General features: G+C 40.5%; 1 protein-coding gene across 1 annotated transcript; it reads left to right on the top strand.

Moving 5' to 3' along the window:
• Positions 1-4,441: 4,441 nt before the first annotated feature.
• On the top strand, positions 4,442-14,470 carry Smp_175230 (dihydrofolate reductase; the record flags this gene model as incomplete). Its single annotated transcript, XM_018797062.1, has 6 exons — positions 4,442-4,518; positions 7,021-7,067; positions 7,098-7,206; positions 7,242-7,362; positions 8,262-8,377; positions 14,334-14,470. 6 exons carry the CDS (start codon positions 4,442-4,444, stop codon positions 14,422-14,424), a joined length of 561 nt encoding a protein of 186 aa, XP_018652141.1. The 3' UTR covers positions 14,425-14,470.
• Between the last annotated feature and the right edge of the window lie 5,195 nt (positions 14,471-19,665).

The raw sequence follows: 19,665 nt of genomic DNA, 5'->3' as shown, positions 1-19,665 counted from the left end.
AGTGGGAGTATTGGCTCTACGTTCTTGTTTGTTTAGTTTAATACCAGCATAGTTAACGGGAGAAAGGTGGTCGGAGTTTAGTTTGGCGAAAGAAGTATGTTCACGAGTGTTGGGTAGAATCGGGTGAGTTAAATCGATAGGCGGTGTATTCGGGGGGTGATCATGTTCCGTCAAGGAGCTTTTAAGACTAGAGACAGTTATCGACGGTGAGAAAGATGTGTCACTCCCCATCAGGTCGGAGTATATAGAAGGTGGTCTCAGAATAGTGGAATTGTCGCCCTCAACATTTGGAGACCCCATAGCAATACTGTTGAGGGGGAGAGAGATAAAAAAGGATGAGGTGGTGTGTGTGCCAAATTAGGGGAGATCAGAGAGTTATAAAGGGCGGTTTGGTTCTGGTAGTATTTAGAATCGACAGGTGGGTCCCCAAGCAGGCCAACATTATGATTGTCTTGTGTGCAGTGGGGTGTTCTACTCCTATTACGGGTAGTTAGGGGAGTTGTGTTTCAAATAATTATTGCATGATTGTCTGACATTGTTGCCGGGGATGGTGTTCCTGTTGTGTGGGCTGTGCTGATTCCTGTAACCTGCATGTTTCAAGCTATATGGCTTATTGGCATCATGTGTAAGTGTGGTTTTTGTCGGGCGTAACCTCACGTTAGGATATGGGGGTACTGCCAGTTCATTATGCTTGTTGTAATGCATTCGACTACTATGAGTAGGTGCATGTTGTGTATTGAGAGATCTGGAGTACTTATGGGTGTTTAGAGAGAATTTAGTATTATTTCGCATTACAGTGTTTGGGCGGTTATAGCTATTAGAGCGATTGATGTGAGGCTTGGGTTTTGGCTTTTCATTGGAGACACAAGAAGAGTGCTTTGAAACTGTAGATGCATAGGTGGGTGGGCATTTTGTTGTAGTTGAGTGTTTGGGTTTAGGGTGAATGGTTACAGCTGCCTGGTGTTTAGTCTTGTTCTTAGGACTAGTAGCAGTATGCGGCGTGCCTCCGTTTTTGGGAGGGGTGGGGTATGGTGTTTTAGGGATAGCGCTATGGCCAACGTTGTAACTGCAGCTACCATGTAGGCTGGGTTGATTGTTTTGCACTTCATTGGAGTTTCGACGTTGGATGGCAGTCTTGTCATGGGTGATTCTAACTTTCTTAAAGGTCGGAACGCGCCTCAGTAAAGACTGACTTTTAAGGAGGTGATTGGCTTCTATGATACTACCAAACTGAAATAGAATGGGACAAGAGGCTTTAGTCTGTGTTTTACGTAATCTTCTTGCTACACACCAAGATTGCGACAGTCCACATTCTTGTAGTAGAGTATTTTTAGCAAGCTTCAGATTCGTACTATCAGGTATATTATACGCAATGACATTGTGCATACACTGAAGTCTTTTCAGCACTTCAGCTGATATGTGGTCAATTATTTTTTCAGTGTTTTTTATAATTTCGAGATCAGGATTTTCCGGAACACTGATTAGGTATTTATACGGTAATAGGTCTTGAATAGTTTGGGTGAGGCTAGATTTTATTTGACTGCTTTTAGAACTATCACTGGTGAGATTATTAGAGTTTATATCAACATTATTATGGCCTAATGTTCATCTACGTTTGTGATGCGATTAACAGATCGTCAATATAGACGTGAACAAAATCTAGGTCTCGTACTATGCTATCGATAAACCTTTGGAAAGTTTGAACAGCATTCCGTAATCCAAATGGCATTCGTAGGAACTCAAACAGACAGAAAGGAGTCGTGATAGCGGTTTTCTAGATGTCTTCAAGAGCGACTGGGATCTGATGATATGCTCGTACCAGATCGATCCTGGAAAAAACGGTCATGTTCTTGAGTGATGCTATGATGTCATGGGCGTGGGGGATGGGGTAGCTATCAAAACATGTAACTTCGTTTAATGCTCGGTAGTCTCCACATGGTCTCCAACTAACCCGATCCTTTTTTGCGTACCATGTGGTGAGGTGAGGCCCAGGGACTATGAGAAGGACAAATAATACTAATAGCTAGTAAATTGTCGAACTCACGTTTAGAGAAAATTAATTTGCCCGGTGCCATTCGGCGAGGTTTCGCCGTGACTGCGGGTCCACGGGTGACTATGTGGTGTGCCACACAATTGGTCATTGGTGGGGTCTCCTTCAGAGTTTTAGTTAGTTGGGGGAATTTCCGGAATAAATAGTGGAATAAATCACCACGCGAATGAAACACACGTTTGATTCGGTACGCATTTATGTGGGCTTCAAAGCTCATAAATTTACAGTTCGATGAAGTATCGGCTAGCTGCAGCCTACATGGATCGTCTAGCAATTTATAGTACTGTAGGAGATCGATACCGAGTGTGGCTGTGGGAATATCGGCAATGATAAAGGACCACAGATACTATCATCGTCTGCTCAGGTTGACCGTAGGCTGTCGTGTACTGTAGGTAGGTATAACTGAACCATTCACAGCACGTAGTCGAAACATAGCTTGAGACTTACTGTTACCAACAGGTACGACAGAAACTTGGACACCTGCAACCGCCAGTTACCTAGCGTTAGTGCGATGATTGTGCACATGAAATAAGCGACTAACCTGAGGTGAAGGGCCGGCGAGTACGGCCGCATATACTCGCCGGGTTGCTATGGCTTTACGGCAATGTGACCTGGCTCGGGGGAAGTAGGGTTCTGGTATGGATATAATTATTCCCATCACCATTAGCCGTAGGTCAACTTGCATCGAGATCGATGTTCGAACGTGATGTCGAGGCAACTATGTATTTGTCTCGGGTGCTAGTCCGTGCCAGTATCTTATTTGCTATGAGGGCCACCTGGTTAAGTGGGGCGTCCTCGAACAAAGCCGTAACCGCTGGTGGTAAATGTGCCGGTAGAGATTCGAGCTATAACCCCTTAACGATTTCGAAATCGGCTGTCGTGGGTCCTGCAAGAGATTGCAGGCGCGTGAGGTGATGGCTCGTTTAGCATCATCTAGCGGGTGACGTGCTAATAAAGTCCCCAAACTTTCTTCCCTCGAAGGAAGGAAATGTGTAGGGATTGCCTCCTTGAGACGATCGTAAGCGTTAGGTACATTTGAGTTGTGGACAACCTCACGAACAGTATTTGTGTTATTCCCAGGTGGAGTTTCCAGACCGTAGACATAATTTTGCCGTTGGTTCGTCATGCGACGGATCTCGAATTGAAATTACAGTGCCGCGAACCAAACTTATAGATCGTGGAGAATAAAGTAAACAGGTAGAAAATTGATGGTCTGTACCTTTGAGTCTATTATATTAGTTCCACCATTATCGTTATCCACCATATTGAGTTGTTGCGAGAAAATTATATATTGAAAAATATCAATACGAATGTGTGCAACAAAAGTGGATAGATAGATAATAGACTCACCTTGTTAATCTTCTTTGGAAGGTTTTCAAGAACTTCAAACGTGTTCGAAATTCTGGCTCACTAGATATAGTTGGCATCGAGTCGCGACTGACTATGATCACCACTGCAGGAAGATTACGTGCCAGATATCGAGTTGGATCCCTCCATAAGCCAAAAGCCTGTAGGTTGTTGACGGTTGCAATAAGATATATTTTTCGGCGATCTCGTGCTATCGAAAGAATACCGAGACGTGCCAAAGTTTACAAGGGAAACTACCGAGCGTAAGTGAGTTCGTGTAAGGTCACAGACAACGGAAGAATAGCATCCAGTCTACTAGCCTGAAGCTACCCTTGTACTGTCTTTGAAGATTATGTCAGATCTAGTTTCTAATGTCTTGTCTGAGTCCTTTCACAACGCGTTTCGTTTCAAGCCAAGGATCTTCTATTTAGACTTAGTAATCACCTATGAGACTGAGGATATTGTCATATTGTATTGTCATTCATGTTAAGAGCTTGTGACATAAAATAAGATCAGGTTAAACCTATCAAAAAGCATAGAGATCAAAAGTATCAGCCTCTCAGGAGTGCACTGCAAACACAGACTGGTTAGCAGATACTAGGTCTCTTTGACCTATTCTAGGAAGACAGACTGAGACACCTACACTTATTTCCGTTATCCTATAGCACATTACGGGGTGATCATATATTGGCTTGTCGTATACTGAACTATGAATTTGGTATTAGTATGTCTTATCTTTCCCTTCCATATGGGACTGATTATCTGGGAGGACATTTTAAGAAAGTTCAAAATCCAAGATCAAATTGTTTGTTTTGAGTTACGTTTCTCGCACCGAGTAGTGAATTACTGGGATTCTCTATCAGCACACGTAGTATCAGCACCTTTTGTTGATACATTCAAAACGAGGTTGGATATTCACAATGTCACATCGTTATAGGTCGATAGACTTATTGTCCCTACTAATGAAGACAACCATTTGAACTATATTTTATATAGTGACAGTACCCGCGTTAGTGAACCACAAGGTCAATTCCGCGATAAAACATGCGTCTAAATGTTGTTGTGGCAGTTTCTGAAAACTGGGGTATCGGAAAGGGTGGAGGGTTACCTTGGAAAATAAAGTAAGGATCAGCTTCGATAACATACTGAGTCTGTTAATATCTTGAAATAAACATTTGTAATTCTTAGACCGAATAGTTTGCAGGGTTTTGAAAGGAAATAAAAACTTTAGACAGTTCAAATAGACCATGTCTTTTTAACAGCTCACCCTTAAATGTTGGTTAAACGGCCATTAAATTCTGGATATAATTCTACCTAAACTGTTATCACCTTCCACTACCAACTCCCTGCAGATATCTATTTCAAAAGATTGGCGCAGACAGATATTTCAGTGATTACTCAATCAGCAATGGTTACCTTTAGTGTTTTTCTAGACTTAATAATGGGTTGGGGTTGTATATATATAGGTTCAGCGTATTTTTCAATCAACATATGTAATATATGCACCTCAATTATCAAAGCTGAGTATATAAATTTCAGAACTCAATATTAGTGTTGCTTTTCTTTGCGAAAAAATGCATTTAGATACAGTTTATGAGACACGTGTGAGTCCTTGTTTTAGGACCTGGATCATAATTCTATTGTAAAGGATAAGAATAGTGTTCAAACCGACTTGGCTATAGCGTTGCAATTTTTAAAAGTTAGTTACTGATACCGTCAAGCTTGCGCGACAAGCAATAGTCTTTCTATGGATAATTTTGTTTGTAATTTTCCTATTGATGCTTCAACGGTTGCGTGTTTCTATGAAAACTTCCATTATCAATGTGAGTTCTGGCAGTGAGCAATGGACTTCACCCCACCTCACTAATACACTGCCAAGGAAAGTAGAGCTGTAGTAAATAGTTGGGATCGGGAAGGTGCCTAATCATAAATTAATGTGTAAAAGCAGTGTTACTATGTATTGAACTGTACAACTTGAGTAAGAAAACAATCACGAAAAAGTTTTACAGATCAGGAAAAACACCTTTTATTCTAAGCTATCCTTGACAATGCCTGAGGCCACAAAGTTTCGGGATATTTGGTATACCGCCAGCGGATTTTTAACAAGTCGAGGTGTTAATTCAACTTATACATCTTTCATCCCATGTAGTTGTCATAAAACAGTCGAAGTGGTTTTATATACTTATCCCCAGTATCTGAGAATAATATGCTATAGTGGGATCGTTGGGATGATATGCGTAGACTGATCACGGCATCAAACTCAGTATTTAAAGGCAGTAATGCTCATAAAACGGCCATTCTGCCTTACTGTAAAACATGTTCTCAAGTCCTACGAATATATACTAGGAATTTCTATCAAGTCTTAGCAGGTTTTTGAAGACTATAATGACCGAAAATGGGACTTCTGGAATCACCAATGAAAATTTAATCGGATTTTTCAACACAAAACGATTTTACCGATATATTATACACTTATCCTCTTACAGCCAGACTAACGTCGTGATACAGCAAACCTGGTGCATATTTTCATTAGGCTGTTGGACTATATGTAAAATGGTCTTACCTACTTGAAAACCACCAAAACACAGAGGTACTTACGTAAAAAGACTTCTCAATTATTCCCAAAACTTCATACGTGGCGATTGTAAGCAGGCTGCTGTCAACATTTTATGGATACTTCAATGAGTATAGTTAATGTAAAGTAGGTGTGTCCCAACGAAGTAACTAGATCGTGTTTTTGAAATGAATATTCTTCAAGATTGGTTTTCCACCGAAGAGTGGCTTTATCTAGTAGCGGCTATTCGGTTTTTTAAAGGGTAGGTCTTTTGGTCTATAGATCATAGGTTCGAACCATACATGATCTTAATTTTTAGCTCCAGAATAGTATCAATAACCTTCATGTAAGAGGTATGGCTGAAAGTAGGTTACATGAATCTGTTTATGATAAATAAATTGCATTTTCATTATTTCTTGTTCAAGAGTTGGCTGGAAGGTAGGGGCGGCCAAACCAAAACATAACAACAGTCCATAAAGTCACTGACAACTGAACTCAGCCATGTTAATAGGTACAGACTGCCTCGTTTGAGTCCACGTGATTATCATAACAAATGGTCAGAAACTTTAAATGAAACTGCTCAAAATCGCTTTCAATGGCCTAGACGCATCCATTTTGTCTTCTCCCAAATCCTGATATTCTAAAGTCCCTATGACTTTTTTTGTTTTTATTTCACTAATTTATATTTTCTCTTCTACTCATTTACTTGATGCCTAATTTTTTCTATTACCACTGATACTTTTACTATCTCTACTATTCTGGGGACTAGCCTGACAACTTCATTTCTCTATGCTAATTGGGCATGGCAAGTTGAACCGATATACATACGTACAGGTTCTACATTATTTTTGACTGGCTAACTATCCCTTCAATGTGGTTCATATATTATTCTGATCAATAAAATTAGCAATAGAATCTCCTAAAAGTGTAATGTAAACAAGCAATCAGTCGAAAAGTCTCATCACTTTATTACTTAATCGCTTTAACTCGTTCGCTTTTAGTGAGCTATTGTAATCGTTATATAATCTGAATGTTGCACTAATGTACTAAGCTTGTCACTTGTTTTCAGGAAAGACATGGAGTTTTTCAAAACAGTAACGACCAAAGCTCATCCAGGTAAAGTGTTTAGCCTAAAAATAAATCCAGGCCTCAAAAATGCGGTTGTTATGGGGAGAGTTACATGGGAATCTATACCAGAGAGCTTCAAACCACTAAAGGATAGGATTAACATAGTGGTATCAAGCACGCTATCACAGTAATTCCTATTTATAACTTACCAACCATTTCAAGCGCACCATCGTTTGTTCAAGTTGTTCCCAGTCTTAATGCAGCGATTGACTTGTTATATAATGAAGAATTCAGCTCTATAGTAGATGAGGTTTTTATTATCGGTGGGTATCGTCTTTACAAAGTGAGTTAGATTTTTATGCCCTATTTTGTATCTCTGGAGGCTTTCGCACAGTTATTCTAGACTGATCAACCATAGAAAGTATGGACTTACTAAATTTTCTGTATTATTTCTTAAGATTTATTAACTTTTGCTCTGTTATTGGTTAGAAAAACGGTCAGATAGATGGAAAAACTAACTGCATTATTAACGATACATTAGTTTCCTTTATCCTCCATTTATTAAATTCATCATTTTATATGTTTCTTTCTAGTGATTTTATTATCATTATTCGTTTATATTAACTTAGTCTGTTCTTAAAAACTGGTATCTCTGATCGATTTAAGTAGGTCTATATAGAAGATGTCAAGATGCACAACAAAGAACTAAGAGTATTTATGTAGTCTACGATAGTAAAATAATGAGTCATAAAGAACGCGAGTGGGAAAGGAATGAAATAGAAAAAGGACCTAATGATTCCACTTATCTGTTTCGAAGGTGTCTAGAAAACGGTTTCAGTTTTGATAAACATGTCTATCTGAAAGTGTTACCTTAGGGGTAAGGAAGTGTTTTCTTATGTCTATTTAGATGTGATCGTAATGGAAATTCAGCAGAGTTAATTTCATTTATTGGATGCCTAACGGGTGTTAGGCTAAGATTTCGGAAAAAACGGTTTGTCATTGGTACGACCATATTCATGAACGTACACATATAGAATGGTTGGTATTCATTAAGGGTTTTGTATGTCACTGGGCATTAAAAGGAACCACAAAATATTCTTTCTTTTCAGGTTTAACCAAAACAGCAGCCACGAGCACTTTATGAAGTCTATTGTGTAGGCGAAATTATTATATGCACTTGAGTTCGAATTATTTACACTTAGACTTTTGTATTTACAGACAACCTATATTTTCTTAATTTAGGAAGCCTTAAAACAGTCCATATATCCGGTTCGTATCTATTGTACGCACATACTAAGTGAGGTGGACTGCGACACTTATTTCCCAAAAGTCGATTGGGATAAGCTGAAAAAAGTTGAGTAAGTATTTTAATCTTTCCAGTACTTCTTGTAAGGATCTTTATTTTATAGATAATTATAAATAAATGAATGAAATTACTAATTTGTTTGTAGTTCAGTATTTCATGGTCATCGTATTTAAAGATCCAATAAACCTTCAAGGACTTTTTATCACAATTCTACTTCTACTTAAATCTCAATGAAACATGTACAACATTTGAGTAGAATAATATGGTCCATCTATTTTGTGGATATCAGTTGTTTTAAAAATGGATTTACATACTTTTGTTAGTTTTACAAAAAGTGTCGACTGAGATAGTAGCATAGAATGCGGACTATTCAAGGGCGACAGATGTAAAATCATTCTTAATAGTCTTTCAAAATGTTAACTGTTTATCATTATCATCACCGGATTTTTTAGTCCCTAAGGAGTTTTAGGGAGTTAGTGAAATAAATGGGTTCATATGGCTCTATTCAAATGTTGCTCTTTCTATATATTCGTCTTTTCTGAATACATCAGTCAGTCATAAACAATGTAGGACTTATTATAAATATGCATAGGCTTTAGTTTTCGCACTCGCAGAATATTAATAATATGTGATTAAATTTGGTCGGTTCCAAAACAGCTTTGTCGATCAAACACCACACATTATCTACGGCTTTTTAGGAGACTCCATCAGTGATTTTCCTTTAAGAGAACCTGTGTTCAGCACGATTTTGCTAAATGTCAAGAAAATAGTCTTCTCTATTATAACCTTGAAAATTTATTTATTTTATTTATATACATAAATATTGGCACAAGGGGGTACCAGATACATATGCACCACACAAATCTCATTTGATTTGTGTGAGGGCTGTGATACTGCTCAGATGCCCAAACTGAAGCAGGTGGTTTTCTTAAGGGGCTACACCCGGGATCTTTGACCTAAAGGTCTGATCCCGACCGTTGCTGCTACCTTGACGTGGTGGTCGGGCTTGCCTATCGTGATGAATCAACCGAGCTATACTGGCTGGAACAATCGTTCCTCAAGGTCCTACCATGCCAGGCAGGTCGTTTGAAGAGCGGTGAGACTAAAAGCAGCAAACCCAAGGTCCGAAGGCGAAGTCGTACTGCTGACTGTACAGAGGTGTGACAGCAGTAAGGTGTTTCCTTCAGACAACCAGCATGACAGCGATGCTGCCTTCCCACAAGGAGGGGTGGGGTTAGAAAAGGTCGACCCTAAAAATGCACACCTCGCCTTATCCCACGGATATCCGTCTCCGGCGGTAAGGTCCTTTGAAGAACGGAGCTAACACAAAAACTACCCACAAAAAGGTCATGTGTGACCGACCTCAAGCAGTTGTCCCTTGGGCACTGCGGTCACGCTCTCAGGTCATTAAGACCACTTCTAACCCAATTTCCTTTTCAGGTATCTCTAGAAGAACCCTTCCACGGTGTGGGCAACCGGGAAGTGATAACTGCCCTCATACCTCTAACAGCACTCAAGATCACTGTATTCATAATCAATCTCCTTCTTCAATTCCTACTATTCCTTCTACCTTGACTTTCAACACTAAACTTCCTCTCTCGGTTTCCTCCTCAAGTGTCACCATGGCCAACGATTCTAGTGCGCGAAAAGCTGTCCCAGGTCTACTAAAACCTCGCTCCAAACTACACATTGGAGCCTTCACGTACGTACCCTATGCCAAATCGGTCAACAGGCCTCCTTAGCTAAAACCCTAGAATCTCGTGCCATTGATGTATGCTGTGTCTCCGAAACACGCATACAGGATCCCAGTATGGTCATTCACTTGACCTCACCTCGCCAAAATGGACAGCCAACGAAATACACCCTTCGTGTATCTGGCGACCCGTTGGCTAGTTCTCGCGGACTTGCAGGTGTAGGCGTAGCACTAAGTACAAGGGCAGAACAGGCACTACTAGAATGGATTCCTGTTGATAGTCGCCTGTGTGCTGTCCGGCTAAATGGCTCCGTAAGAACTCGGAAGGATAGGGACACACGTCGTTGCCTTTTCGTCGTTTCTGCCTACGCTCCCACTGACTGCAGCCATGATGAAGTGAAAGATGACTTTTACAGAAAGCTAAGCGCTCAGACATAGTAGTCGTAGCGGGTGACTTTAATGCCCAGGTAGGCAGCTCAAATCAAACAGAAAGACATTTAGGTGGGTGTTTTAGTATTCCCGCCCAACGAACCGATAATGGTGATCGTCTGTTGCAACTATGCTCAGACAATCGTTTATTTTTAGCAAGCACTAATTTTAAGCATAAGGAGAGACATCGTCTAACATGGCGACCACCTGCACCAAACCAACGATGGACTCAAATAGACCATATTGTCATCAGTCATCGTTGGAGAGGCTCAATAGAAGATTGTCGCTCGTATTGGAATACTTGTTTAGACTCTGATCACGCTTTAATACGAGCGCGCATTTGTCTGCGCCTCAATGGACGCAGGAAAAGTACACTAAGAAGACCCATTAGGATTGAACTGGAGGACGAGAAAGCCAAATGCGAATCCCAGAAACAACTGAGTTCACATCTAGGCAGTTCTGTGAACGAGACTGACCCAGATGCTGCTTGGAAAGACATACAAACAGCTGTGGAAACAGCAGTAACATCTATTAGTCATTTAAACCATAGGGCTCCAAAAAACCAGTGGATTTCCTCTAAGTCTATTTCACTGATGGATTCGCGTAAACTCATCCCATCAGGCTCTGAACATGACGAAGAGCGTAAACAAATTAGATCTAGGTTAACTAAAAGTCTAAGGAACGATCGTGAACAGTGGTGGGCAACGAAAGCAAAAGAGATGGAAAAGGCAGCGGCTGTAGGCAACACCAGGCAACTATTCAGACTAATAAAAGAAACCGGAATTAAGAAGTCAAGTGTAAGTGAGACAATCTCGGAAAAAGACGGAACCCTTATCTGCTCTCAACCCAAACGTTTAGAACGATGGGCGGAACACTTTAAGGAGCAGTTTAGCTGGCCTTCAGCTACTGCACAACTACCCACTATTCCCAGAAAACTTGAATGGAACATTGAAGTAGGCCCCCCGACCCTACTTGAAGTTCAAAAGGCTATAAGTAATCTGAAACGAGGAAGAGCAGCTGGTCCAGATGGATTGGCTCCAGAGGTCTTTAAATATGGTGGTCCAATTTTAGCGATTAGGTTGACTAATATTCTGGCTAAAATCTGGGAGACGGACGTAATCCCATCCGACTGGTCACAATCACTGATTGTCCCAATATATAAAAAAGGGTCAAAATCATCCTGTGATAACCATAGAGGGATTAGTCTGACTAACATAGCATCTAAAATACTAGCCTCAATAATTATCGGGCGCCTAACTAAGACTCGTGAACTGCAAACACGAGGAAATCAGACTGGCTTCAGACCTGGTCGTGGCTGTATCGACCACATATTCACCATTCGTCAAGTTTCAGAGCACAGACATGCTTATCGGCGTCCGAAAATGATAGTTTTTCTTGACTTGAAAGCAGCATTTGACTCTGTAGACCGAGAGGTTCTGTGGCAGTGTCTGTCATTGAAAGGTGTACCTCAGAAGTACATAAACCTTGTGAAGGCTCTTTACTCGGACACTACCAGTCGAGTGAGAGCTTATGGCGAACTGTCATATGATTTTACAACCTCAAGTGGTGTCCGTCAAGGTTGTCCACTATCCTCATTTTTGTTTAACTTCATTATAGACCTGTTGCTGGAAGTAACACTCTCTGCGACCGAATTTTCAGGAATTGATCTCCTACCAGGGGGACCATTAAGCGACTTAGAATACGCAGATGACAGTCCTGTTTTGTGAAGATTCTGACAAAATGCAGAGTCTTCTGTTGGAACTCAGTAATAATGCCAGAATGTTTGGGATGCGTTTCTCCCCATCCAAATGTAAATTTTTACTCCAGGACTGGCCTGCATCAACACCCAAACTAAAGATAGGGAGTGAAGTAGTCGAACGCGTCGACAACTTCACTTATCTTGGAAGTCTGATCAGTCCTAATGGGTTGGTGTATTACGTAATCTCAGCACGGATTCAAAAAGCTCGTTTGGCTTTTGCCAACTTACGTCACCTATGGCGAAGACGAGATATCTGTCTATCAATTAAGGGACGAGTATACTGCGCAGCAGTTCGCTCTGTTCTACTTTACGGCTGTGAAACATGGCCATTAAGAGTAGAAGATACTCGTAGGTTACTAGTATTTGACCACAGATGCCTTAGAAATATTGCTCGCGTCTGCTGGGATAACCGGGTAAGTAATAGTGAGGTTAGACACAGGGTATTAGGGAATGATGGTAAATCAGTTGATGAGGTGATGAATCTTCATCGACTGAGATGGTTGGGCCACGTGTTACGTATGCCTGAACACCGATTACCACGACGCTCTATGCTGACTAGTGTAGGGGATGGTTGGAAAAGAGTTAGGGGCGGCCAAACCAAGGCGTGGCACCAGTGCTTGAAGTCACTAACTTCTAGTCTGAGCCATGTTGGCAGATGCAGACTACCTGGTTGGGGTCCGTGTGACTACCGTAACCAATGGTTGGAGACTCTGTATGACATGGCTCAGAATCGATCACAATGGAGTAGGTGTATACACTCTTTATCTTCCCTCAAACTATAAGATTAAAATCGCTTCGTATCTGTCTTTCTTCCTATACTATATCCTTATATACAACCTATAATTTATATACTACCACCACCACTAAATTAACTACTATGAATCCGGTGTTGATCTTGTTGTGCTAACGAGGTATGGCAACTTGGACCGATGCATATATGTGCCTGGTCCTACGTTGTAGCTGACTGACTGACTGGTCTGATCCACAAAGCAGTGGAGCATCGTAAGGAGATGATGCAGTCCCATAGTAGCCGGTGACCAATAATTGGTTCATACGCCATTTGTTCCCTCAGGATACTGGAGCCCATGTGCACCATTGGTATGGAATTAGGGTTTTCCAACTCCCCTAGGTGGACTTTCCGTGTCCACCAACCCGGTTAAAGCGCCGGACATTCACCTTTCGTCCTCTCACTTTTGTGAACAACGCCGGTGCCACGAGAAGGCAGTGAGTAGGACTTCCCTGGCAGAGGCTATATTACACCTGGCCATGTGAGAGCATTTCGAGAGGAAGAGCGGACTCTCCCCACTCTCGACCGTACCAGGGCATTTGGGGGGCAACCATGAAAAGCGTCCACTCATATGTATTCATATTTTTTCGCCTGTACGTTTGTTTATGATTAATTTTATGTGAAACTGAGGGACCTTGTCTATTTGCTTGTTGAAGTCTTGAAACTAATACCATGTGGACTTAATGCTGTTCAGCGAAAGTTTGGGAAAGTTTGTTATATCTGAGGGATTTTTTAGAAAGATGTCGGTGGTTTGTAAGACATTGACTTCAGATAACTAACATATCATATCTATAGTGATCAGATAAATGATCTCATTGTCGATCCTTGTTGATTATTGTTCAAAACATACTTAGGTAAGTGTTTTCGTATAGCTTTAACTTTTTTAGGGTCTGTCTTTTGTAAGTATAGAGACGATGTCGGAAAATATTCAACGAATTAGCAGATGATTTTCAGTAGGTTTCATTATGTCAAAGGATGAATAGAAAGCCAGCGAATATTAGAAACATATCTTATTCCATGATAGGCCTTAACATTATAAAATTGATGTTATAATCCCCCGAAATGGACACGAAGCCCTAAGAAAAGCAAATAGTCTTCGATTGAAATTTATTTATACATTTGTTAACTCCTTCCTTCAGTCAGCTAGTAGTTATATTGGTGCCAAAAATAAACAGTCGTTAAATTGTTGTCACCGCTCTGATTTCAACATTTGAATATAGTTAAGAATATCAACTGGTAAAGTGGGAGTGATTATTTCAAAAGTCAAAAACAGCAGTCTGAATTCCATATGTCTTTCCAAAATATTGTCTTGTTGACCAGTTTAATTTCTTTTTGTTTAGTCTACCTGATATACCAGCGGATACTTTCACAGAGAATGGATTTACGTTCAAATTCTGTGTTTATGACGTCCCATCGGAACAGTTTATATAATTTGTAAATTTATCAGCAGATATCAAGAAATCAAATATTTATTTGTAAAATTTTTAATTTTAAATACAAATCGTTTTTATGCGTCCCGTTTACTTTCATCATACTTCATGTAAACCAAGACGATTTAAAGAAAAGATTTTGTTATATTAATCGGCTCATCACCACTTACTTACATCTGTCATCCCTGGTACAGAAGCATAGGTCGCACAAGAACACTCTCCATCCAACCCTGTCCTGGACAATCCTTTCCAGTTAACATTCATCCTTTTCATATCCGCTTCTATTTCCCGGCGTAATGTGTTCTTTGGCCTTCCTCTTTTCCACTTCTCTTCCGGATTCCAAGTTAGGGCTTGCCTCGTGATGCAGTTTAGTGATTTCCTCAATGTATGTCCTATCCACTTCCAGCGTTTTTTCTTAATTTCCTCTTCATCTGGAAGCTAGTTTGTCCTCTCCCACAGAAGGCTGTTACTGATGGTAACCGGCCAATGGATGTTGAGTATTTTACGTAAACAACTATTTATAAATACTTGCACCTTCTCGACGATGGTTGTAGTGGTTCTCCACGTTTTAGCTCTGTTCAGTAGGACTGTCTTGACGTTCGTATTGAAGATTCTCACTTTGGCATTAGTTGACAGTTGTTTTGAGTTCCATATGTTCTTCAATTATAGGAATGCGGTCCTTGCTTTGCTAATCCTCGCCTTTATGTCTGCATCCGATCCTCCTTGTTGATCAATGATGCTTCCAAGGTACGTGAATAATTTCACATCTTCCAGGGTTTCGTCAGTCAGTCACAACGTAGAACTTCGTACGTACGTACATCAGTTCGAGTTGCCATACCACATTAGCACAGAGATGCAGTTGTCGATTCAAATCCCATAGTGGTAGAAGTAGTAGGAGTATAATCAGAAATCCAAAAGATTAGGGGTTTCAAGAAATTATTGAAGGAGTATAGTACAGTGAAATAAATTTGGAAAGAGAAAAAGATAAAGACATGAGGACATGAGGGTTTCGTCATCAAGTGTGATTGGGTTGGTGTTCTCCGTGTTGTATTTGAGAATCTTGCTTTTCCCTTTGTGTATGTTGAGGTCTATTGATGCAGAGGCTACTGCTACATTAGTTGTCTTCGTCTGTATTTGTTCGTGCGCATGGGATAGAAGGGCTAGGTCATCTGCGAATTCAAAATCGTCTAATTGATTCTGAGATGTCTATTGTATTCCGTGCTTCCCATCAGATGTCGAGGTTTTCATAATCCAGTCAATCACCAGAAGAAAGAAGAAGGGGGGAGTAGACAGCCTTGTCTGACTCCGGTCCTTACTGGAAATGCATCTGTCAGCTGTCCTCCATGCACTACTTTGCACTGTAGTCTGTCGGATGAGTTCTGGACAATGTTGACAATCTTCTGAGGAACTCCATAGTGTCAAAGACGTTTCCATAATGTTCTGCGGTCCACGCTGTCAAACGCCTTCTCATAGTTAATGAAGTTGATGTATAGTGACGAATTCCACTCAACTGATTGTTCAACAATGATCCGTAGTGTCGCAATTTGGTCTGTGCACGACCGATCCTTGCGGAATCCAGCCTGTTGATCTCAAAGTCGAGCGTCTTCTGCGTCTTTCATCTGGTTCAGCAACACTCTATTGAAAGCTTTTCCTGGTACTGACAGAAAACTGATGCCTCTGTAGTTCTCACATTTGTTCAGATCTCCTTTCGTTGGTATCCTGATGTGGTATCCTTCTTTCCAGTCTGTCGGTGGCACTTGTTCTTCCTCCCAAATCTTCTTGAATAGAAGTTGAAACATGTTTGCAGTTACTTCAATGTTTCAGCTGGTATATTATCAGGTCCTGCTGCTTTCCCATTCTTGATTTGTCTGACGGCCATCTTGATTTCTTCGGTCGTTGGTGAAGTGACAGATATAGCAAGGTTTGTGTGTGCTGCTTCGATGTCCGGTGGATTCAATGGGGCTGGTCTATCCAACAGTTCGTCGAAGTATTCTACCCATCTTTTCCTCTGTTCTTGAATCTTCGTGATCGTCTTCCCTTCTTTGTCCTTGACTTGTCTCTCTGGTTTACTACATTTACCTGCTAGTTTCTTCGTTGTATCATATAGTTGTTTTATATTCCCTTCCCTTGCAGCTTTTTCCGCAATCGTTGCTAGTCCTTCCATGTATTTCTGCTTGTCGGCTTTAATGCTCTTCTTCACTTCCTTGTTTGCTTCTGTATACTCTGCTTGCACCTTGACTTTCTCTGCTCGTGTTCGACTGTTGTTAATTGCTGTCTTCTCGTTCTTCCTTTCTTCAACCTTGTCCAGCGTTCCCATAGAGATCCATTCCTTATGATGATGCTTGTTGCGACCGAGAACCTCCTGACACGGCGAAGTTAGTGCTTCTTTGATCCATTTCCAGTTGTCCTCCATCGTAGTTTCTTCTTTCAGTAGATCCTGTAAAGCTTGGGACCTGCTGTTGAGAGTTATCTTGAATTGATTGAGTTTGTGAGTATCTCGAAGGAAGTCCGTATTGAGCCTTTGTAATGCTGTTCCCCCAGTTGTCCAGTGTTTCTTTAGCTTCAGTTTCACCTTGGCAATCACCAGCTAGTGGTGACCTGAAGCTATGTCAGCTTCTCTCCTGGTTCTCACATCTTACATTGTCCTTCGGAACTTTTTGTTGATACAAATATGATCTATCTGGTTCTCTGTGGTGTGGTCCGGTGAGATCCATGTAGCTTTGTGTGGAAATATTGTGCCGCCTATAACCAATTTGTTGTCCAATAAAACGAAATTCTCTACAACAATTTAACGAATTTGGATATTTTCAAGTGGTCATATAATCTGATCAAAACACTACTGTTGACACGACCTAAACCTCTTATTTACACTAAATTGTGTATTCAGTTATACTGACCAATTTAAGTGAAGAGTACTTCTTATATATGTTAACTTTCAAACGTTATTTATTCACCAAAAATACGTATTCCATTACGTTGCAAAATATTAGGGGTCCATCTTTCTCTTTATTCGTTTTAGCAATTTTCCACTTAGTGGCGTTGTTAAACTGATTTAAACTTAAATGGTCGCTCTAAAGGCAGTAGAGATTATAAATTTGGTTCATCTTCCAACTGATTCACTGAGCAGGTAATGAAAAAGAAGTTAACATAAGACAACGTTGTTTGCCATGTTTTATGAGTTAACTTAGTTAATTAGGCTCGATAACTGAAATCATGTATTTATTTATCGATGACCGAAAAAGCTCCTATTCTGCAATCACTTATGCGTTGGGTGAGATATAATCGATATTTATGTATATAAGAATGAAATGGATTCAGCTAACGACCCTGTTATTACTTGTATATATATCTTCGGTTCAATGATTAACTAACAGTGAATCGTATTTTTCACTTGGAGATCACCTGTGAACTAGCTATCGTTTAAACAATCAGTGTACTCGTCACAGATCTGAAGACTTCGCATCTGACATTTTATAAAGACAAAATGTTAACTTAAGAACACTAATTAATTAGTAACTGACAGTTAATGAAGCTTAGTATTTTTTTGGAGCAAGATAATGTCACTCAATGATCATGTGACGCAATTTTTAGATAGTCGTTACTGAATCACAAGGTCACAACAAGCAATGGGTTATTATCGGAAATGGGATAATAATTATTATAGCCACACGAACACCAGTTTAAACGTTTCACTATTAGTTATTTTACTTGTGACCGAAGAATGAAAATAAGAACAATATGAACCACAATGTGCGACAAACAAAACAAAATAACAATATTTATGGGAAAATTCAAGTTACAACAATAAGCAAGTTTTGAGGGCAGTTCGAACAGCTGGGATGAGATTCAATTTTCTCGTATGCTAATCTTATTGGTGATAAAAAATAAATAGGGAACTAAATTCAGATTAACACAAGCTTTTGCTCTATTATGCTTCATGTGATCGGGTAATACGATTATTGCAAACCCATTGAGTGAGACGTGATGCATCAATTAGAAAATAGGTCGACATTGATTTTGTTTCATTCACACAGTTTCCCTTAACTCCGCCTGTAGCTCTTCTAGAGTAACTGCCGGTCCCAAACCCATACAAAGGAGGAGGGTTGGGCATGGGGTTAGCGACCCCATCCCGTAGAAAACTAACTCGCTAAAAAACGCTAACCAGAAAAAATAATTCGAACCATTTAAACTCTCCCCTCAAAGTTGAAGGAAGAATTATGACGCCTCATGATGAAAGCCAAGATTCTTCGGAAGTCACGAGGCCGATGCCCCTCCTAACAACCAGAGCAACAAACTTTTATAGGTACATGGAACGTCCGGACAATGTGGGAGACCAGTCAAATAGCAATGGAAATGAGGAGATACAAATTGGCAGTACTTGGGATCAGCGAAACTCATTGGACACAAGCTGGTCAGTAAAGGCTAGATACGGGAGAGATACTGCTGCACTCCGGTCACGAAGAGGAAAATGCCCCAAGCACTCATAGAGTTGCTCTAATGCTGTCCAGAGAAGCACGAAATGCACTTGTAGGATGGGAATCTCATGGATCCAGAATTATCAATGCATCATTCAAAAGAAAAAAGGAGGGGATCACAATGAATTTTATCCAACGTTATGCACCCACAAATGATAGCAACGACGACGATAAAGATCAGTTCTATGAGAGGCTGCAATCAATCATAGCTAAGTGCTCAAGAAAGGACCTCACCATCCTAATGGCAGACCTAAATGCTAAAGCCGGAGTGGACAACACAGAATATGAAGATATAATTGGATGACATGGACTAGAAGAGAGAAATGCAAATGGGGAGATTCGCAAATAGATGTGCATTCAACAAATTGGTTATAGGCGGCACAATATTTCCACACAAAGCTACATGGATCTCACCGGACCACACCACAGAGAACCAGATAGATCATATTTGTATCAACAAAAAGTTCCGAAGGACAATGTAAGATGTGAGAACCAGGAGAGAAGCTGACATAGCTTCAGGTCACCACTAGCTGGTGATTGCCAAGGTGAAACTGAAGCTAAAGAAACACTGGACAACTGGGGGAACAGCATTACAAAGGCTCAATACGGACTTCCTTCGAGATACTCACAAACTCAATCAATTCAAGATAACTCTCAACAGCAGGTCCCAAGCTTTACAGGATCTACTGAAAGAAGAAACTACGATGGAGGACAACTGGAAATGGATCAAAGAAGCACTAACTTCGCCGTGTCAGGAGGTTCTCGGT

The sequence above is a fragment of the Schistosoma mansoni genome, chromosome 4 (assembly GCF_000237925.1).
Source record: "Schistosoma mansoni strain Puerto Rico chromosome 4, complete genome".
NCBI classification, from domain to species: domain Eukaryota; kingdom Metazoa; phylum Platyhelminthes; class Trematoda; order Strigeidida; family Schistosomatidae; genus Schistosoma; species Schistosoma mansoni.
This window is presented reverse-complemented; position numbering and strand designations above follow the sequence as displayed.